At 34.8% G+C, this 23,978-nt stretch overlaps 1 protein-coding gene across 1 annotated transcript; it reads left to right on the plus strand.

Annotated features, from left to right (window-relative positions):
- Positions 1-883: 883 nt before the first annotated feature.
- LOC137391299 (guanine nucleotide-binding protein G(o) subunit alpha-like) lies at positions 884-23,978 on the plus strand. The gene is made up of 8 exons (XM_068077728.1): positions 884-1,075; positions 4,136-4,178; positions 7,158-7,299; positions 16,379-16,539; positions 17,502-17,630; positions 19,508-19,637; positions 22,967-23,120; positions 23,617-23,978. The coding sequence occupies exons 1-8, from the start codon at positions 958-960 to the stop codon at positions 23,802-23,804; spliced, it is 1,065 nt and encodes a 354-aa protein (XP_067933829.1). The 5' UTR covers positions 884-957; the 3' UTR covers positions 23,805-23,978.

A 23,978-nucleotide genomic window follows, 5' to 3' on the forward strand; every position in this document is an offset into this window, starting at 1 on the left:
GGCTTATTTTTCAGGAATTAAAACTGTAAAATTGGTTAAACATTTATCTTTTTGAGCTGTTTTTATTCTTTACCTAGAAAAAAACTAAAATGCTCTTCATTTGAATGCGAAAGAAGGCTTTTTCCTTTCGATAGCTAACTTGTATCATCTTATATGAGAACACAGAAAATGTTTAAACCACTGATGTTCAATTGCTATGGCGCGGATATGTGGTGTGAACAAACAAATTCTAGACTGTTTTGAAAGTTTGGCCTTCATTTGCTGCATGTAATGGCAAATGGCTGAAGGCAGACTAAAAACCTATATTTTTGATTTTCTGTGTGACTTTAAATTTATTTAAAATATTGCTGTAGAAAATTAGATATCGCAATAAGTAATTTATAACTAGTTAGACCATTAGATATGTCTATAGGCATGTACTTGAATTAGTTAGCTTTTTCTATTTGACTTTGAATACTAAAATCAATTTTAAAATTTTTTCCAATGTTAAACATAAAAAGGAAGGTTTCACATCTGTAATTTTTTTTAAAGCTTTCAACCATAAAGATTAACATGGGTATATTTAGACAGGACTATCACACTGTTATACCAAGTCGTATGTGCGGCACTGCTATGAAACACCCGCTATTGTTTGAACCTAATAATTGTGGCCCACATTAAAATAGTGACAACTATTATTGAGATGGGAGATATAATAATCGTGCGTCAAACACCTATTGAGGCTTATTAGCAATCTTTATAGCTTATTGATTCACCCTCAGCCTACACAATGCAAACATTCTTCATGCTCATTTCTGATTGGTCAGGAGAACTCATCGTAAATATCCTGTCGCTCAGCGCAGGGCATCCTCGGGACAGTGAGTAGTGAGAAGGTTCCTAGCAGCCTGCATGTCATCAGTCGGAGCCTTTCATGCGCTTTTCATGACACAATAATTGGGTAAAAACTGTATAAGGAATATGGGATGCACTTTGAGTGCGGATGAGAGAGAGGCTGCAGAGAGGAGTCGAGCCATTGAAAGAAATTTGAAGGAAGATAAAATACAGGCAGGAAATGACATAAAGATGCTCCTTCTCGGTAAGTTGAAGGTGAACGCAAGCGTATGCATGACGACCAACTGAAAGTTTAGTTGGTTGAACTGTCGAGTGTTATTGTAACAGACTGTAGACTCCGCTGTGAAAACACTTTCTTGACTTTGGTTGACATTAATTTTTTTTCTGCTCTGATGAGCTAACAAAGATTATAAACATTTAATAAGCTCCACTCAGTCAGAGCAATGTATAGAGAGAATAACGTTGCCAAGAAAGCGTGAATGGGTCCAATATGGTCCTTTCTATTTACAGACACGACTCTCTCTATAGATTACTCTATGAGAGTAAAAGGAACTGTAACAATAAAAACTATCTACCATCAAATTATTAAATCAGTTACATTGTAAAGCTAATTACAAGCAATTCTAATTTGAGCACCAAATTTAATGACTTTTGCTCACGCATAGTGTACATCAGAGCAAAGTACAGAGAGAGAGAGATGTCTCCAGAGGTATAAATGGTATCATGTTGAGCTCCTTTGTGCTCTTGTCATGAAATGATGCTCTCCAGACACCGCTCTAGAAACAGTCAGCAATGGCAAACAAAAGGACCAACCTTGTCATAGAATGTGAAATTGTACCTGCATCTAAAAACATCTTGTTAAGAAATACACTTGAATACTGTAAAACATTCACAAACTTTTTATATCTAACTGAAACATTAACCTTGCTGGTTTTTGCTTAAAGTTTATGGAAAGCAATTTATATGCTAGTAAGAATGTTTTAAAAATATCTCGCAGGTGTAAAATTAGCGTGTAAAATGGAATAATTTAAATCTACAAGTCAGTATTTCCAAGCTTGCTCTGTAAACATCATTAGCGATTCCAATTACTTTAGATGTTTATTGGTAATTTTTTGTTATCTTTTGAGCTTTGTGATACTGTCAACAATTCCCAAATATTCCAAACTTTTGCGATATTGTCAACAATTTAAACAATCTAGCTTTTCGTGGTCTTATCAGCAATTCTTAAATATTGTATCCTTAACCTAGTTCTGCCTTCAGCAACCTCAGTTTGTTATATCATCAGCAACTCTCAAGTTAATCTGCACCAGTTCGTGACACTAAATTACTGGCTGCTTGCAGGATCATCTAATCACTATTATAGCCTTTCATACTAGCCAGTCTTCCGATTGGAGAGATCGCTATCAAAAGAACGAGATATGCTACACCGTAACAAACATGACTCAAACATCTGCTTTAAGCTTGTATAGTTTATAGTTTATTGCTTAAATAGTCACCTCTGTTATAAGAGAGTATCGCTTACTCTAGCAATGCACTCAACATGAGCTCTTGTTACACAACCCGGCTATTATAAAAGTGTTTTCTTAGGAGCCACCTACATGAAGCCTTTAGTTTTGATCTAGTATATGAAAAATGAGTCACTAGCCAGGACCTGTATCTTGATATTTTGATAGGCGTGTTAAAAGTGCCGTGTTTTAAGAAAATTGACTATTTTCAATATTATTAAAAACATTTTTATTGTCTACCAACTAGTTGAAGCAGTTAAAACTAGATTTTTTATCTTCGATCAGAGAGTCCACAGGTGGGTGCTTAATAGGCTAGTTCTCAGAAACCAGATGAATTTTTGAAACCAACTATTTTTAGAGACCTGGCAAAAGGCATCAAGCAAATACGTGTAAAGTTTCACCCAAAACATGTGGAAATGCATATCATTTCGTAAACTAACTAGGTAACAGACAAACACAATGACAAAGTGAGATTTATTAATATAACCTGTCTTTACTAATTTTGCTATTAACTTGAAGATGTTTCCTGTAGCTTTTGATTCGGTCTGGTGGTCTAGAACCCCTGACATGCAAGCAACTGGTTGGGTTTCAATTCCCTAAAAAAGCCACCGATGGTGACAGGAATGATATCCAACCTTAAATTACTCTATACAACTGGGCATGTCTCCAGTAGTAGAGGCTCCCTTGCCACTGGAATCAGACATGTCCAGACAAGATCACACAGACATTTTTTGTGTAACAATGGTTTTTAAAAAACATGCACGGCCTCTACTTGTAGTGAGCTAAGCAGACATCATACCCAAGCTGTGAGGGTTGCTTACACATACTCTAAAAACTTGCCACGAATTGAAAGTTTTTCTTTGTCCTTGATCTAACCACATGTATGTTATAAATACCTACATGCCACAGAATACCTGCTGGCTGATAAAGTGAGAAAGATATAACTTTCTAGATATCATCTGATTGTCTGCATCGATGTGTCATGCATCCTCTATGCTAGACATAGATAGTTCACCGATAGGGTCTATGTTACTACACGCCTCATTTAATTAAGTCTTATCGTTCCGCTTTTAGAAGGATGCTTAGAGGTCCCTAGAAGTAAATACACTCACTGTTTAAATTGCTAATATCATATTGATGGGCTGGCTAATTACTTCCTGTTGCGAGGTGTTCTTCAACCAACACCTGCCGACTCTCAAACAAAGAATGTCAAAGATAAGCCAAAATTTGGCCATGCAAGACTTCAGTTCAAATATATATGTTTAGTTATAAAGAGAAGCTTGTACTGGTTGGCATTGTCAGTGGCCGAGTATGACGTTACTCACCAAGGAGTGAACCCGAGATTAGTGGCTGTCTACTTTCATGAAAGCGCTCTAAACATTAAAAGTTTTATAGAAGTTTTAGGTATTACAGCGTAGGGTAAATAATATTGAAAACGTGCAATTAACATGTAGGTAGGTATGTAAGTAAGGAAGTAGGTAAGTATGTAAGTAGGTAAGTATGTAAGTAGGTAAGTATGTAAGTAGGTAAGTATGTAAGTAGGTAAGTATGTAAAACTTTTTTGGTATTGATAATCATCAACAAATTGATGTTTCTCGTTACGTGCGAAAAGAAAAAAATTATGATAAAATAGAAATCAAGAATTATTAAGCAAATTGAACAAACGCGTTTTAAAAGTTGGTAATCTAATATTATTGCGGAGTATTATTTAACATTACTAAATCCAATTCTTTAAATCTTGATAGAAACTAAATGAAGTTGAAAAACTAGAGAATTGACCTAATTTGTATATATTTTAGGAGCTGGCGAGTCTGGGAAAAGTACAATTGTCAAGCAAATGAAGTAGGTAACATGACTGTTAACAGGTAACATGAGTGTTAACAGGTAACATGAGTGTTAACAGGTAACATGAGTGTTAACAGGTAACATGAGTGTTAACAGGTAACATGAGTGTTAACAGGTAACATGAGTGTTAACAGGTAACATGAGTGTTAACAGGTAACATGAGTGTTAACAGGTAACATGAGTGTTAACAGGTAACATGAGTGTTAACAGGTAACATGAGTGTTAACAGGTAACATGAGTGTTAACAGGTAACATGAGTGTTAACAGGTAACATGAGTGTTAACAGGTCACATGACTGTTAACAGGTAACATGACTGTTAACAGGTCACATGACTGTTTGTGTCTGTATTTATGTCTACTTTGATCCCAACTGCTAGTCTTGAAGCTTTGTTCTAAAAACAACAGGAGAAATGGCTAGTGTGATTACCAGCTGTCCATGTTTACATATTGTATCCATGAAAAATAGTTTATAGCAGTCATGGGCTTTTCCCCAGTGCATTATCATTAAAACAAACTTTAATATTGTTGAAGCTAATACTGACAGTTTTTCTAATGCTGACATGTTTCACATACCAATAGATGTACTCGTGCTCTTAGCTTATCTACAGTTATATGTCTATGGTTTAGTCCTCATAGATTAGACCGTGTGTTTTTATATATTTTGATTACCTTTAATAGCAGTATCAGGCTGTCTACGTGTCCATGGTACTTGCACTAATAGTATCACATAGCCTGAAGTCACATGTTTATGGTACCAAAATTTGTTATGAGCCCGACTTCATCTACATACTTTCTGCATCGTTATATGTCTATGGTCTTACTTCTATCATCGAGAGTTTGTCCATTGTCCCATGTCTATGGTACCAGTACTGGTGCTCGCAGAACATTGGTAATTATATGTCTACTAGCTGTGCCACCCGGCGTTGCCCGGGTAATAGAAATGTCTTTGGACAGAAAATTGATTTGTATTTAACATATAACAACATTTGCCATTCTAACTTTCAAACTACATATCATGAAAAATGTGTTTTGTCTTATAAACAATGAGAAGTAGTGAGAGTTGCTCGCTATTAGCCAGTGTAATAATGTGAGTCAACAGCTTCTCCTGACGTTATGCTATGACCCGCGTCATACGCAAAGCAGTTAGGTATTTGTTCTCATATAATGACTTATATTGGCAAGCTAGCAATTCGATTTTTGTAGTCTTGTGGGTAAGGCAGTCAGACTGGCAAATGGCAGGGTCCGAGATCGAATCTTCTTTGGAACGGAATATTTATTCCAAGATTTTGAAATCTATAGCCGGACAATCAATCCTACAAACGACAAACTTTGAGAAATATATATACATGTGTAAATGGTGCTAGCGCAATTAAATTATCTGCAGTCATATGTCTATGGTAACTATGCTATTGCTCTAGGTTTATGCACAGCTTCACATTCACAGTACCAGTACATTAGCTAGTGTTATCCAGATAATAACGATGCGCTTGTTTATGTGAACAGGGGTTTCATTTTATTAAGACAAATTGAAAACAACATATAGTCTGAATGACTGTTTTACTAATATCAATATCACTATATCATAGCATAACTATTACATATTATTAGCATTAAGCCTAGTCATGCCCAATATCTCTTTCATTGTAAGTTCGAAAGCCTGCAGGTGGGTGTTTAAAAAGATGGTTTACAGAAATCAGCTGGAGTTTTGAAACCAAATATTTTTCATGATTTAGAGAAAGGCACACAGCATATGCGTGTGAAATTTAGATGAACTCCGCCTAAAAATGTAGAAACGTGTAGCGCTTGCGTAGACTATCATGTACACTCTTAATGACAAAGCAGGTTTACTAATATCGGCGTGTATTAAATGTTGACTAAAAATGATCAGGATGAGCCTGCAGTCAGAGATCATACACAGAAATATGCTATAAATAGGTTTTCTATACAAGCGCAGACAACTCTAGCTCATTATTGAATATCGAAGAACTACACGCTGTCTTAATGACAAGAGCTTAAGGTATAAGATCCAAGGCTATCTTCTGAACAGGGGTTTGTAGTTACCAGAATTATGTAAATGTTCAATAAAATAATGAATGGGAATGAAAAAACTAAGGTAAGTTTATGTCCAGATATTGTGTATAATAACATAACATGGCAAGCCACGGGAACAATGGAGTGAGATAATAAACGCATTAATAATGCAGGTATATTTAGTTTTAGTTACCTAAGTGCAGACAATTCCTTAGCTTGTCAAGTCGGCTCAACAGAAACCATCAGTAAAAAATGAATAGCATAGCCTTGTTTTTTACAACGTTGTTTTGACAAAAACTTGGGTGGATATCATAATCGCTCGCACAAGATGGCATGCAGGTGCTCACAAGCGAAAATGTTTCTGATTTTTGAGCTGCACTGAACTAACAAGAGCGGTTTATGTCACCTGAAAATGGGATTTTCAGCACAGCCAATTATAGCATTAAAGACTTCCATTCAGACAAAATAAAATTTATGAACATATTTTAGAAAGACAAGATATAAATCGATATTTAGAATTACCAATGCTAATATGGTATGTGATGGTGCTACCATTTTAGAATTACTTTTATCAACAGTATTTAGTCAGAAGAATTGAGTTGAAGCAAAATACAAAAGAAGTTTGTTATTACGTTTTGATTTTGCTAATAGCTTGTGATTTCCTATGAAAAGAGTATTTATGAAATAGGGATCAACATTACATCAATATGTACACTTATTCAATTTAACTTGCATGTTGTGCAACCACTGGTTTGGCTGACAAGTTTAAATCTTTTTTGTTTAAGTTTTGTGCATTCTAGCTATACAAGTTAATTTACAAATACTTTAACAAACAAATAGGGCAAAAACATTGCTATACCGTTGTTTCCCATATTTTATCATTAGTTTTATTGCAAACTAAAAATTTGTAAACCAGTTTTAAATAAAATAAAAATAATTTTATAGGATAATTCATGAAGGAGGATTTACAAAAGAAGACAACCGCCAGTACAGGTCCGTAGTCTACAGTAACACCATTCAATCACTGGCCGCCATTATAAGAGCTTGCAGAGCCTTCAACATTCCATTTGAGTGCAAGCAGAGGGAGGTAGGTAACCGTATGCTCACTCGAGAGGTAATAACTCTGACGATCATATTTGTTTTAAATGGTATTTACTATATATAAATCTAAGTGTTTATTAGTTGTATGTCCAGGTTATAGCGATTGGTTGAAATACACACCCTTTCAGCTAGAAGCAAACTACGGGAAGCATGCTTGAACTACTAGAAGAAACTGCGTGCCCAGACTTCCCCAAAAACAATGCTTGCGCCATGAGAGATTGTGATGTGTAATGATTATATGCACAATTATTCCACGTTGTTGCAAGATGGAGTGTGGTGTAGTGGTAGTGTACTTGGTGCAACATTCTTAAATGTAGGTGTAGTGGTAGTGTACTTGGTGCAACATTCTTAAATGTAGGTGTAGTGGTAGTGTACTTGGTGCAACATTCTTAAATGTAGGTGTAGTGGTAGTGTACTTGGTGCAACATTCTTAAATGTAGGTGTAGTGGTAGTGTACTTGGTGCAACATTCTTAAATGTAGGTGTAGTGGTAGTGTACTTGGTGCAACATTCTTAAATGTAGGTGTAGTGGTAGTGTACTTGGTGCAACATTCTTAAATGTAGGTGTAGTGGTAGTGTACTTGGTGCAACATTCTTAAATGTAGGTGTAGTGGTAGTGTACTTGGTGCAACATTCTTAAATGTAGGTGTAGTGGTAGTGTACTTGGTGCAACATTCTTAAATACAAATACAAAGGCATGGGCTTGATTCCTAAGACGTGCAATATTTTTTTATGGCTGGCCAGACAGAAGAACGGACACGGCTCTTATTATAGTAAAGATTTAAACTATCTTAAGTTACTCAAATTCATTGGGTAAAGAAACGTAGCCGATGGCGACCAAATTACCTGTCCTGTTTATAAGCTGTTTTAAATTTTGAACGAATTTGTAGCATAAGAAGAAATGTTTTTAACAATCTGTTTCAGCTATGCCTGAGCTATCAAATGATTGAATTATGCATTGTATTATGCATGTGACCATACACAACCAGAAATAAGCAAACACTTTCATGTAAAAGTTAGAATGGTAAATGTTGTATATGTTGATTAAAAATAAATTTTTTATGCAAAACTGTTTTTATTACACATCCAACGTCGAGCATTTAGCTAGTCTTAACTACAATACGGGCTGTCTCAGTCTGCCTGAGGCTACTGTTGAAGGTTGTGAAAAAAAGTGCGCCTTACGAGATTTGAACTAAGGACATTTGGCTTTGCAACCGAAAATAGTTATATCTGCACCAGTTAGCCGCATAAGACATCGTTGAATAATTGTGCATATAGTAACCTTATTAGGTTATCCGACGCTCTCTCACAGTACCCAAGACTGCTAGGGTACTAGTATTAGCAATAATATTGCATATATTGAAAGACAATAATATATTAGGCATATACATCCTACTATATAATAATACTGCGGAAACAAAAAACATTTCTTTTATGGACTAAAAACTTCCAAAAGCTTTTTAATTTTGAACTTTAATATACTTTCTAGATTAACTGTAGCTATTGTTATTTGTGCATCAGAAGTGGTTTAATAACTTCACAATGAGACCAATAAATGAAGTTTAAGTTTTATGTTTTCTTCGGTCTTTCACAAAACAATTGCAAGCGCCAAAAGCAATAGCATATATAAACACTAAAAGAGATAGTTACTTGGCTAGTCTAAGCTTTCCAGATAGCAGGTAACTCGCTTTGCCAAGGTGTCAAAGATTTAATTAAAAAACATGTCAATAATGTATTGCGCTGCCGTTATAACTCTTACTATACTATTACTGCATGTTCTGAATATTGTTATTGATTTAATAATGCAATGAGGAAATTAAAAGTATAGCATTGTCAAGGTCATTCTATTGAAACCATAGCAGTAGGTCTGGAAGAATTAGCTTGCCAAGTTTACTAAAAGTCACTAGACCTGTAACAATCGCAAAGTGAGCCGCGACAAAAAAAGGGCTACTGCCTGGAAAAACAAAAAACTTTGATGTTAGACTCTTCATTCCAGATTTTGCAATGCTGCAATTTGGACGACAATAACAGAGTCAGTAGATTAAACCCTGGCTACAGAGTGTCTTAGGATATCTTAGACAGTCTGAAACAGTCTGAAACAGTCTGGGACAGTGGCGTACACTCTAAAACATTCGGCCGCAGTCTCGCACAGCGTTTTGCTGTCTCGCACAGCTTTTTGCAGTCTCGCACAGCTTTTTGCAGTTTCACAAACTCTCACGAACTCTCACGAACTTTCACGACCTCTCACGACCTCTCACGACCTGTCGTGGCCTTTCGCAGCACAATTTGTCAATCGCTCCGCAGTCTTTAATTATCTGAGCCACCAGAATTGAGAGTCACTGCAAATTAATGTTGATTGACATCCCGTCTAACCCAGGTTATAACAGTTAGTAAATATTAGAGCATCATTGCGTCATACATTCAGTCTGACAAGATTTGAATGCTGTCAATGATTGTTCTCCACTCTAGGGAGATGCGCTACAGACGTCTATCTAATTTTCAATGAAAGAAGGCAGCTGTAGCCATAATTAGACTGATAAAGTCATCTTGCTACACTCTGCTCAAATGGTGTGGACTGGTATATATCGATTTGTAGAGGCAAACAAGATAGTGCACTTGAGTTAAAAAGGACTCCTTAACAAGTAGATAATTGTTCATCACGCTTGTAACCGTTCTTCACACCCGTTCTTTGAATTGAGGAAAGATTACTCGTTGGCACTAATTAAAGGGCACGTTGCTTCAAATCTCAAATGTGGGTACTTAATAAATATCTATGTTTCTGTAATTGAAAAACTCACACGGTCAACACAAATATAATCTAACACAGTGAAACCAATGATGACAGCATACGCATAAGAATATGTTTGTTACATTATTTTAACACTATGTATCGGTAGTCTAAAAATCTAAACACTGGCTACCAACTTATACTGAGTTATATACAGACTAGTTACCGCTCTTGTTTACTTTTTGAAAGAACATCATGATGACTGCTCGTGTACTACTGATCACATATTCCAGCCCACCACACTTCAACCAATCACATCACATCATCTTTGAACAGATCGCCTTATCCCAAACTTGCTTGTTTCCGTACTGTGTTACAGGTTTCAAAATTCTGCATAAACTATGCCCAAAAAATTTGTATTTATCCTTCCACACATGAAAACATCATTTTCTATTTCATGAACTATTCCATGAAATCTATTCCAAGAGTTTATGAACTTTCTGTTACTATAACCTTCAATTTACTATTCAAACTCCTTCGCAAGTTTTTTTAATTAGCAACTTTTAAAACACGTTTGTTCAACTCACTCAATAATTCCTGATTCGTGTCTTCCGGATAATTCCGTGTCTTCTCATTTTTTCTCTCCTGCCAAGTAGTTGAAAACATAATTTTGTTGATGATTAGCATTGCAAATAAAAAGTTATACACAGATCATTAGTTGTAGCTGATGATCAATACCACAGCTCGTGCTATTTTCATTAACAAAATTGTTAAGTAAAATGAGAGATTTTTGTGAAGTGGATATAAACGGTAGTTTGAATGTGACTAGTCTGTAAATGCAGGAAGATTTACCCCGCCATATTCCCAAAGGTTTTATGATGTGACAATCACTGCACTAACTACACAATTCTGTCTCTACTCGAGATAGCATCACTAAAAATTATATTCTGTTGGCAATATGTCATAAACTTAGCAAGCAAATAAACATAATACTGTATTTAAAAAACTAGTCATGACAAATTTGAAAAAACTGTTTGATCTGAATCGGAAACATACTTTCTCGTAATTACAGTGGTTTCTTTTAATTTTTTTCAAACAGTTGAAAAGCAATGATTCTCATAAGGACCCCTAACAGCAAAAATCCAATAGCAGCCATCACTGGCTAAATACATGTACAGTTGAAACCATAACAGTCATACTGATAATAACCATCGTGTTAGCTATGTTACCAGTACTAGCAGTAGCGCACATTAAGTTGCGTATTTAGGTATGATTGAGTTCATCTGAATTTAGATGTTTATGGTATTATTAATGTGTTAAATTTAGTATCAACACAAGCTCCTAATAAGGCTGTCGGTATCTTGGAAACATTTGAAATAACTTGAAAATAAACATCACATGTTTTAGACAGTGTATGATCATGTCTCACATATTCATTGTTATAAATGTTATAAACTGTTTGATGATTGTTAAGTTTTTGCATTAAACAGAAAGATTTTAGGGAGAAGCATACGTTAAAGTTACTAGGTGATTGGTAGAAGTTTGAACGTTCTTCTTAATTTCTCAGTTATCAGTGGGTTCATCTAGTGCATGTTTTAATTGTAAATATACTAACTCAACGTTGTGAAATACACTTGAGATTTAACAGGAAAAGTTATTGATTATAATCAACAAAAGCTATACTAGATACATGATGAAACATTGAATATCAGGAAACTTATGGCTGCACAGTAAAAAATGAGACTGTGTCAAAAGCAACAGTATTTGAGAGGCAGATGGCTGATATATAGCTGTAGAATCCATACAAAAAATTTATGACATAAAATAGCTAAAAATGAAAATGTGCTAAGCTTCTGGTTTTAAATTTTAAATTTTTTAATGAACTTATCATGCTGCAAACTACATATAGTTATATAGTATATATGTACATATATACTAACTATATATAATAGTATACAGTAGACATAGTTTGCAGCATGATAAGTTATACAAGTACACTTATCACGCTGTATGATAAGTATATAAGTATACAAGTATAATACACATGTACATATATACTAACTATATAGTTAAAACTATATATGGTCCTACTGTATATATAGTTAGTACATATACTAGCTATATCTATATATATATTTCTCAAAGTCGGTCTATCCTCTATCGGTATGTCCAGCCTTTGCTATTATTAGAATAGCTGTAGCTGTTGCAATGTCATGGCGTACCGTCATTGGAAGCCTAGCGCAACTAGCATTAGCGCTATTAGCAAGTCTACTGGAATTTTCCATTGGCATTGTGCCAGGCTGATAGCAAGTAGTAGGCAACTCTCATCACTTCGCATTGTTTAAATGCTGATTTTTAATACCATTTTCCATTGGCGATGTGCCAGGCTAATAGCAAGTGATAGGCAACTCTTATCACTTCTAAGCCAATTTTCAATACCCAGGCAACGCCGGGAGGCGCCGCTAGTATGTATACATATCTCAATGTTTGTCTGTCATTTGTCCAGTTGTAGCGATAAAGTTTTAGCAACGAAAAATCACATTCATAGTAGAACTCACGACATTCAAATCACCAGTCTACTAGCAAGCGCGCATAACCACAAGGCTAAGCCATTCTTATCATTTCTATCGCTCCTACCATATACCGTATATCCTTTTTGCCATTGCACACACCGAATGTGCCCTTTTTATTATTAATTAGCACTACCTTTTGCATTTGTTATTTTTTTGTTTTTTAAGAGTTATTTTTTTACTATTGCCTATTCTTTTAATTTGAATTTTCAAATGAGCCGTTTCAATTTTTGGTTTCGGTAAATCTGTAAAAGCTAAATGCTTATCACGTAGACAACTGTATTATCTAGAGTAGAAATTGTCTTTACATTCTCTTTCTATTCGGTCAAACAAAGTATCGAACAAAGAAAGTCCGATATCCCATTTTTTCATCTATACCAGTATCGAGAGGTGCCAGTACCGTCCATCATAACTTGGAATACAATGCTTACAATGCAATACAATGGATACATATGCATATATGTGTGTGTATATATATATATATATATATATATATATATATATATATATATATATATATATATATATATATATATATATATATATATATATATATATATATATATATATATATATATATATAGTTACAGTAAATCATTAATTTGCCCAGACTTGAACACATTCATAAAGAAAGTTGTAATTATAGAAGTATGCATTGATATGTAGTAAAAATCATTCAGTATCGATCACCTATTTAATGTGTAATATTATGTTATAATTTAGTCACTAATTGGGTTTGTAATTTTGCCCCATGGGCTTGTACCACACTTACACACTAACTTAACTCTTCGCTATTCAACTACTGTTGTAGCCTTGATCAACAGCTTCCCTCTTGCTGAATCAGTTCTTGTCAAGCAGATTCAGGAAATCTGCGTCATTAAATTGCTGTTGATCTCTTCAAATCAGAGATATGTTGTTCTCATCGAAGATAACTGCAACAAACTCGTAATATGCCAGTTGATAACATAGTGTCTGATTGTTCATATATCAGCCGTCAAGGACCAGCCAAGCAAAATTTTACAACGCCTCTCAAACTTTATGAGTCGTGTCACATAAAATAGCAGTTGTTTATATCAGATACTCAAATCTTATCGGCTGGTCTGTCATCAACCCAAGTAGATATACGTGTATATGTTACCTATGTATTGATTTCAATAACTCATCATACTGAAGAGGTCAAGCAATGCTGTTGTTCTACTTCAGAAATGCAATAGAGCTTCTAGGTCACTTTAACAGCAAATGTCTTTGGGAAAACAAATTTAGCTTTGGTGGCGTTTAAATGATGTTGTTTGAGGCCTGACTTGACCGTACCATCTTCAGTAGTACCTCAATCTATCTCTATGGGCTAGTATGTATATAAGTATTGCCACGAGTAGCAACTCTTGCTACCGTGTGCATCAACAGTTCACTTCAATACCTACAGCGAAAATCGGGTCTTTGGTCTGGAACCATGTTTTGAAAAATGATTTTCGTTGGCATGAAGTTCGTACTGAGTGGCGCCTATCTACAAGTAACTTCTATATGGAATAGACTATTGTCTAAAAGTATCTAGTAGCCTGATTAGAAACTTGCTAGTTGGTTGTGAGTTTGGGGGCTGAACAACCATCTCGCAGTAAATTGGTAGCCACACAGCTACTGAACTGTAGCTTCTGCTGCGCACCATTATCAAAATAATCGAAACATAAAACTTCCAGCTGAAGAGCTTCAGCCATTCTCATTTTGATTGGACCAGTTATAACTTAAGCTGGTGCTTGATTGGACCAGCTACAACTAATTTTTGTGTATAATTGGATATCTTATTATTTGAGATGGTAATATTCATTTCATTTTGTCACTAACTGCTGTTTCCATCATCCATTTTTCATAATGTAAAAAGTGTAATCACACATGACAGGGCAGCAAATGCTGGCATGACTATGGTTTTTCAAGTTTGGTTTTTGACCTATGTTAGACCTACCGCTCATGTGTTGTAAATCCTGGCCACTTCAGCCAAGATACGCACAATTTTATAATTTCAGTCATGCTGACCTTTGACCAGTCCTTATGAATGTACGTAATAAGGACCACAATACTATAGAAAGTATTGTTGACAGAACCTTAAAAGTTTACTTGCAACAAAATTCACATTACAGCTGTTTGGTATCAAAAGGTTCACCATGTCTTACTCTGCTATGTTGTAGGTGCAAATCATGTGGAAATGTGATTACAAGCTCTTAAAAGCTAAAACACGAACAGTTAATCCCAGCTATCACAAAAACGCCGTAGTTTGGAATCCCTTTATTTCGACAACGTACTCAACTCGACGTGGTTATTGTTTTAACACATGATGTTATCACGTGCAGTGAAAGGCCAATAAAAGGCTCAATATAAAATGTCTCGTAGCACTAGTTTATGACAAACACTTCGGGTTCTACCGAAAAGCCCGTATCAAATATAGATGCTCGCTACTTTACAGTTTTGTTTCGGCTTGGTCTAATCATCTAGTCATAATTTGATCATGTGGCCGATGCCTCATGCCAAACAGTGCGCACAATTTCTGCAGCATTTTTCGACTATCACAAGAGACCAACAGGCTCGTCATGTTTATCAGAGGATGATATGCACTCCTCCGAGTCAATGTTAAGAAATTAAACAAATTTTTACGGTAGGTTTTGAGATGTCAGTGCTCAAAGCGACAGCATTACGATGATGATGAAATCGGCGCATAAGGACAATAGACATACATGTAGTTTTATTGAATGCGTGAAGTATATTTGTGAAAATATTTTGACGACCAAGATTGCGTGAAAGTGTAAACAGAGCCGTTTTGGAAAGGAATTCCAATCTACAGCGTTTTCATGATTGCTTCGATTAACTGTTCTTTTTTTAGCTTTTAAGGGCGTGTAATTGCATTTCCACATATTTTGCACCTACAACACAGCAGAGTAAGACATGGTGAACCTTTTGATACCAAATAACTGTAATGTGAATTTTGTTGCAAATCAACCTTTAATGGGTGGTCTGTTTGAATTACAGGTTGTCTAAAGTCTGACACAATTGTAAAAGCAAATGAGAAGCATGAGAATACATCTGATGTGGATGTTTGCATAATGTTGCTGCCTGAATGATTAGTTATATACTATTTGGAAAATCAAAGACCCTTCTGTGTTTGAATCTGTCAACAAACTGAAATGGAACTTTTAACAGCTTTCTTAGCATTTTGTAAGAAGATCTCAAGACGGGTTCTGACTTGAAAATTGGCTGCAAGTTTGTAATTGTTAACAGTGCAGCAGAAGATTAGCTACGATGACAATTGAGTTTTTTATATTTAATTTTGACGTCAAAGCTTTTTTAAAGCATAAAGAATTAGCTTTCAAATGTATTAATCTTGTATTATAAGAAATTGTACACAAGAAGAAAATTATCTTTGTAAACCACATTGTTTTGCTCTTGCACAATCTAATCCAGTAGTAATGAAAACCGAGTTGCTGCCAATTTATTAATTAATCATGAACAATTCAGAAACTAAATTTTCCTAAATTTCCTAAATTTATTATCTCCTATATAATAATAATATAATATCAATATATTATTCCTAATATATTAATTATTCCTAAATTTTTCAGAAACTAAAATTGATCGAGTCACTTGATTTCAGTGCTCAAAATAATTATGCGGTGAGTCAGTCTTTCAAGCAGACTGCTAGTAAATTGAAATGACACACTTTCACCCGCAGACATTTCCTTGTGTTATTTTCGTGCATGTGATGTAAAAATGACTATTTACTAGGAAGAAGCAGCGATGGTGCTCGGTGTGATCAGTGTCAAGGAAGATACCGAGCCTTTCACTAGGTCATTACTTGAAGCGATGAAAAGCCTCTGGAAAGATGAAGGAATGCAGGAGACATTTTCCAGAGCTAATGAATATCAACTGAATGACTCAGCTGAATAGTAAGGAAACCAATTGTAGATGATTGGAGTTATGACACCTTGCTAACAAATAACTTCACTTATTTAAATAAATGTAATCAACATCAATGTCTAGCAGTTGCATAAACAAATATTTTATTTAGCAAATGAAGTGGTTTAAATAGATACTTTCAGTTATCTTAATTATTATGCCACTGATAATAATATTCAAAGCAAAACAAGAAATAGCGAAACTCCCAGCTGCACAATATCACTGTATTAGTTAGCTTATCTTGCTCTTCACAAGCAAATGTCTCTTTTCTTAATTGTCTTCTCACCAATAGTTCAGCTTTGAAGAGTGATTAGATGTGAAGTTATAAGTTTATGAATATACATTTAGTTTGCCAAGAGCTTTGGAGTCGTTTTCAAGTTTCATTATGGGCAAACAACTCTTAATTTCATGCAAAATGTTGAAGTCAAAATAGTAGATTACAGGCTCTTGCATGATACATGCATGTTTAAATGAGCAATTAGGTTGTTGATAAAATAATTTAAATAGTCAACAGTTTTAAAATAGAAGACACGTGTTCGGCATTGGAAATTGTTATATTTTGTTATCACTTCACATAACAACACGTTATGTAAAAAAATTTAAAATGTTAATATAAAAGAATGCGTTTACAATCATTCTGTTTAAAAATAATCTCATTTTTAAAAATACTTTTTTTTGCTATAATTCATTCTTTACAAGAAACTTCCATAAAATGTTCCATAATTTATCTTTTGTTTGTTTGGCTTGCTGTGGCAGACAATAAGGTTGCAATTATATTTTTCCTTGGGCCACTGTCATTGTGAGTTTCTTTTCTACAAATGTATTAAAATTTTTCTGAAACGTTTATTGCTATTACAAATGCCGTGCAAGTTATGTGACAATCTCACTGTGACAGCAAAGAACGCTTTACCATTATCAAGCAGAATTTTTAATGCTAGTCTTGTTGTTTTAGCTTTCTAGATTCTCTGGATCGCTTGGGGAGTCCTACCTACACCCCGACTGAGCAAGATATATTGAGAACTCGTGTCAAAACGACCGGAATTGTTGAAGTACATTTCGCTTTTAAAAAGACTAATTTTAAGTAAGTCTATTTATCAGTGCGTGACACTTCATTTTCTATTTTATTAAAAAGTTGGAAATAATAAAATATTGAACAATGAATCCCTTACGCAGTAAACTAAAACTAATATTTTTGAAAATTAGGTTTTTGAAAGGAACCTGATACAGTACGTTCAATAGTTAATAACCAAACTGAGCTAAAAGCCTTGCGATTGATTTCCCTAAATAATAGTCTCCATAAAGCTGAAGCACCCTCTCACCATGAAATCCAATAAGGCAATACATATACATAGTCTGTAATTATCCCTTAAATCGTAGACTAATTTACATGAGTTGGTTTGCCAAAACAAGCAGTCTGATATTTACCTGAGCCTCAACCTGTTGTGGGCAGATCAACCACTTTAGACCAATAGGCTGCTCTCTAATACGCTGTTATCAATATAACAATATTTATTATATTTACGAATATGCAATAAAATAGGATTCGTATAGGAAGACAATTTGCTTTTTCACCTAAAAGAGAAGCTAGAACAAACTTATATTTACACCAGACAACAGCAACATCTTTCTTCTTATCATGCTACTCGTTGTAATATCCCTCTCAGTATTCTATTGAGAATGTTTGCTAGGATTCCAGCATAACTACATGCAATATATGTTTATGCTCTATATTTATTTTTAACTGTAATTCTTGCAGCGGTTGACATAAATCTGCAGCAGAAAGTTGCAAACCAAAATACAAGGACCTTATTTAAATCTAGCTTGAAATTGTCTACAAGAAAATACATGTAAATTGTAAGACATAATATTCAATGATACCGTACAAAACAATTTTCACAATTTTGGATAATAATGTTTGTCTACAGCTTCTAGGCAATCCTAAACTGTGATTTCTTGTTATATATCTATACTAGCTGAGTTTCTAGCATAACACAAATAATAAAACAGTTTTTGCTTAAAAAATTTGTTTTTACTCAACATATACCAGTCTAACTGTTAAATGAATGTGTTTTGTTTATTTCTGTGTACTGTGTTTATTTCTGTGTGCTGTGTTTATTTCTGTGTACTGTGTTTATTTCTGTGTACTGTGTTTATTTCTGTGTACTGTGTTTATTTCTGTGGTCTGTATTTATTTTTGTGCACTGAATTTATTTCTGTGTACTGTGTATATTTCTGTGTACAGTGTTTATATCTGTGTAATTCATACTGTACAGGCTGCAGTGCCTACCACAAACCCATTTGCCATAGTCTTGTTGTTCATGGGAGTTTAAGCACCTTTGTCACATATAGGCACAGAATTTTCATCTGGGATGGCTTCACGCGTAACGCTAGTGACAGTGTTAATCGTGAATCCATGAAAGATTAGTATGTGTAATAAGTATGTGCCTAATTTATTCCGTAGTATAGCCAGTTGGACAATGTAATGTATTGAATAAATGCCTGTCTGTAGAACTGGAGGTTATGAGCTCAAATCCAGTTTGCAGTAGATTTTTCCTTCTCAAAACTTTATTTCGACAACTGAACAGATAGATAGACGCACATTAAGATTTATATAGATTATGATTTTAGTAGAGCCATTGTCTATTGTCATTGTTTATTACACCCACTTTTTAGTACATTATTTTTTTAAGAATTCATCATTGACATCCTTTAATTTTGTCCAAGTTTTTAAACTTTAATGGTATATATGTAACACGGAATAGAGGAGATGTTTATACATCATTATTAAAACCATTTTGCACTCCCTCTCATACCATTTCATCGCTTTTCTTTAATACGACGTTCCTCCGTGCTAGATTACAATACATCTGAAGCCTAAATCTTAATTTAAAACACAAACCAGTCCAGTATTCACATTTCCTTCATATAGCGGATGATGTTTTAGCAACTCAATTGCAGGCTGTTTGATGTCGGAGGACAGCGGTCAGAGAGAAAAAAATGGATTCACTGTTTTGAAGATGTGACAACGATAATATTCTGCGCTGCTATGAGTGCATATGACCAGGTCTTGCACGAAGATGAAACCACGGTAATATATATAGCTTCAGTAGACATTCTTGTCCACATGGGTTAACAGAGGTGAGAAAACAATTTTTTATACATATATGTATGATATATATATAAAGTGAAACTTCGGTTCTCGAACGCTTCGGTTCTCGACCAATATTTCTGCCTTCCGGCTAGAGATTTTAAAATCTTAATATTTAAATTCCGCATGCTGATGGATGCATTCTGAACTCACGACGATTGCATCGACAAGTTTCTTATTCGGATGATCTACCACTGAGCTAGAACGTCATAGTGATCAAATAAATTTTTATATAACGAACATACCATGCGCGTGCTAATTATTTTAGCCTTAGGTTTTCAACCAAAGATTTTGAGATTTGTTCGTCTCTGATCTCGAACATAAATTTGGTTCTCGGCTAAACCGGAGCATGCGCATTAGAATTAAATGTTCGGAAAAGGTCCGAAAACAGCATGGAAACATTCGTTAACAAAAGGAGAAGCAAGTTACACTTAATAAATTTTTCACAAAAAGGAAGGAACCATCTGAGATGATGTCCCTTTACTGAAGATATTCGCTAGGGAGATGACTCCTCCAGTAGAGTTACCCGAAATTGTTTTGGGGGAGGATTCTCCTTCAAATATGTGAAGTATATGTGCCAATGCTGTTTATATTTTCTTTTTCACATGATTTTTGATGCAACTGACCTGTTGCATTCTTTGCTGTTTCATTATCAATTTCTGCAATTTTTGGTATTGTATCTTAACTTAGAATGTTTTTGATGTTTTAAAAGCAAAGCATACGAAATGTTTACTTTTTTTCTGTTTTCATCATCATAGATAGAAAATCTTTTATTGAAAATGAGCACAATATATATCTACCCATTTTTATTTATAGAATGTAGTATACAGTACAGTTTATGGTGTAAAATGTTTAAAAAATACTTTACCAAAGTTTTTTCGGTTTGAAATGGATTAAAATTTACATACATTAATTCTAATGTGAATAATTGTTTCGGATCTCGAACAACTCGGTTTTTGAACAACCTTCTGGAACGGATTATGTTCAAGAACCGAGGTTTCACTGTACATATATAAAATTGTTTCCTCACTCCTGTTAGCCCATGTGGGTTGTAATCTATACTCAAGCTCGCCTTAAGATTGTAGCTGTTCCTATTAGCACTCTTTTCTGCAACTAGCTTGCTTTGGTTGTTGCTGGCATTTGAGCAGACCACATTTGATGTGCAGGTGTCATTGTACCTAACGATCCAATCGAACTTAGTTGTTTTCATGTGCCAGCACGTTTTAATCTACTAGCAGAGTGGGAGATAATCCACCAAATATTTTTGCTGGTATTTCCCTCTTGCTCTCCTTGTCTGCCATTACAAAACCTGGCTGAATTACAAGTGTGCATGTACAATTTGTAATCATATTAAAGATGATTGTTTCTAAGGTGCAATATGCTTATTGCCTGACTGGCTGACCAATATCTACAGCAATGCTACTATTTACTTAATTAGTGACCCAAGGGTTGTCTAAAGGCTCCTTGTTTTATATAAAGTTAAGATAATTATAAGAGATGCATTGAAACACCAAAGCCTCATTTCAGAGAAACCGTAAAAATTAGCTAAAACAGTTTAGTATATTTCATTTACCAACATCACGTGATATTCATCTTAATTAAGGCACATTTGGATTTACCCGCAGTAACTCCGTTAAGTCTTTTGTTAACTGTGTCATGAATTAAAGTTTTGAATTATTCTGTGCTAATGCTATGTACGAAACAATTTAGAGTTGTCCCCCCCTTTCTGGGACAATACAACTCCTATTGTTTGCTTATAATGGCGTTGAACATGGTTTAAGGGGGTCAGCGAAGTGTTATATGGAATGTTACATGGTTACCGAAAGTGAGATAATAAAATAGAATATTATTTCTGATTACATATTGAATATTGATTATAACAATGGTGAATGAGTCATGATAATTATGAGTGGACAGTGACTTAGGACCCATCCTGACGAATATTGATAACAGAAAGGCTTGTGCTCTGATAATCACTCATAATGGAGGTCAGGGGGTCAAAAAAATTTGTCCTGTATGGTGATACCTCTTCTGTATCAGTTAGAAGAAAAGTCTGGATAGAAGAATTTGAACATTTTGCTGATATAGGGGTTTGATTGATAATGATAAAACAGAGGAGACAAATGCAGAAAAAACAACCAAACGCAGTAATAGTAGACAGAGATGAGTTTATTGTGACCTTGTGACCCTAACAAACTTGAGAGCTCAGCATGCCATGCGTGGCACTTCACCCCTTCACTCGGCTACAGGCCAATCCCTTCATTAGGGTATACAGTAAAAATAACAATCGTTTATGTTGTACATACAACTCCATCGATTAAAGAATGACTTGCGGACGAACTCAATGAAAACATTTTTTTTACATTCACATAAGAGATTAGTTATTTTAGCCTGCAGACACCAAGTATTTATAAAAATCTTAGGCTTTGTATGTAATAAATGTAGAGAGAATGATAAAATGACCAGCCGCCGTCAAGGCCGACTTAACTCGGCTCTCACATATATATAGTATACCATTGCGTACCTCGACTAGTGAACCAATTACTGTAATTCTTCCACAATTGTCAGGGGTATGCGAGTAGAATATTAATCCAAGACATATAGCCCATGTTGCGCTTGTTAACAATGTGGTAGCAGTTGGTTTGCAGAGCTGCTTGCACATCACTGTTTCCATGCTTTGAGTGGGTTTGGAGTTGTCCACTGCCGATGAATTTGCTACCTACCGTTTTAACAATTTGTAATTGCACTATATAGATTATTTTATAATCCGCGAAATAATTCCTAAATTTATAATCCTAAAAAAACTTTAAAGTAGAACCGCTTTTCACAGCGAATGCTTTCGCACCAATTTAACGAAGTGAAATGGCGTTGAATGAGTTCGGATCTTACCGTTTCTACGATTCGGAATGCAAGGAGTTCTGAGCTCTTCAAAACATGAATACACAGCGATTGTAGCACAACCTGGCTATACAACAGTTAACAATTGAAGGACTGCAGACGAAACATAACATGGGACACGCTAGACAAGGTCAATAATTAGAGCTAATATAGTACAAAAACATGAGAACATTTACTTACAGAAACAAAGCACGACATAGTAAACAAGTGCAACTGATTGTAAAATGTGGCTATGCTTATACTGTATGTGAAACCATATGCATAGGTAATTTGGAAGAGCGCTATACAGGTCAGAGGTCGAGTTATGAGATAAATACTTGACCAGCCATCTTCGAATGAACTGTTGAAGAATCGCAGTTTTCTGTTTTCAGAACAGAATGCAGGAGAGCCTCAAACTATTTGACTCCATCTGCAACAATAAGTGGTTCGCAGAGACTTCCATGATCTTGTTTCTTAACAAAAAAGATCTGTTTGCACTAAAAATTCCCAAGTCCAGCATCAGAGTTTGCTTCCCTCAGTATGAAGGTAATGACAAGTTTGAACTTATGAGTCTTATGAGTCTTACGATTAAGCTATGCTATGTTTTACGTGTGATACCGTAACAGTCAAGTTTATGCGACAAATATATTTATACTTTGTATAGCTTTTATTTTTTAAACGAATACATTGGATGTAATGTCATGAAATAAATTTGTCAGCAGTCTTAGCTACAGCTTCTGTTTTGGTTACATCGACATGAATCTTTTGAAGAAAAATGGTGATAACATAAAATTTTGCCAAATTAAAATGATGCAAAACTAAAATGATGCCAAACTAAAATGATGCCAAACTAAAATGATGCTAAACTAAAATGATGCTAAACTAAAATGATGCTAAACTAAAATGATCCCAAACTAAAATGATCCCAAACTAAAATGATTCTGAATCAAAAGTTTTTAAACAGTCGCATTTAGGCCATAACTACCAATCTATAAAGTTTGCACTCATCTTAAGGTTTCTTTCATATTTCTGTCATTTTCAGGTGCACAGACTTACGCAGATGCGGCAGCATTCATTCAAGCTCAATTTGTGAAGTTGAATAAGTCAACAACAAAAGAGATTTACTGCCACCAGACATGCGCTACTGATACAGAACACGTGCAAGTAGTATTTGACGCTGTCACAGATATCATAATCGCTAACAGTTTGCGGAAATGTGGATTATACTGAGTTCTATAGCAAACGCAAGAGTGTGCTGAAGAGCGCCAATATCTTAACTTATACAGTAATGTTTTAAAACTTCTCATCTTGTACAGCAAATACAGTTGACAATCTATTGATGTTCCTTACTTGTTAAGCATGAAATATGTATTCAATATTTATTATGGATTTTAAGAATTGAAA

This window comes from Watersipora subatra, chromosome 3 (assembly GCF_963576615.1).
Source record: "Watersipora subatra chromosome 3, tzWatSuba1.1, whole genome shotgun sequence".
In the NCBI taxonomy this organism is placed as follows: Eukaryota; Metazoa; Bryozoa; class Gymnolaemata; order Cheilostomatida; family Watersiporidae; genus Watersipora; species Watersipora subatra.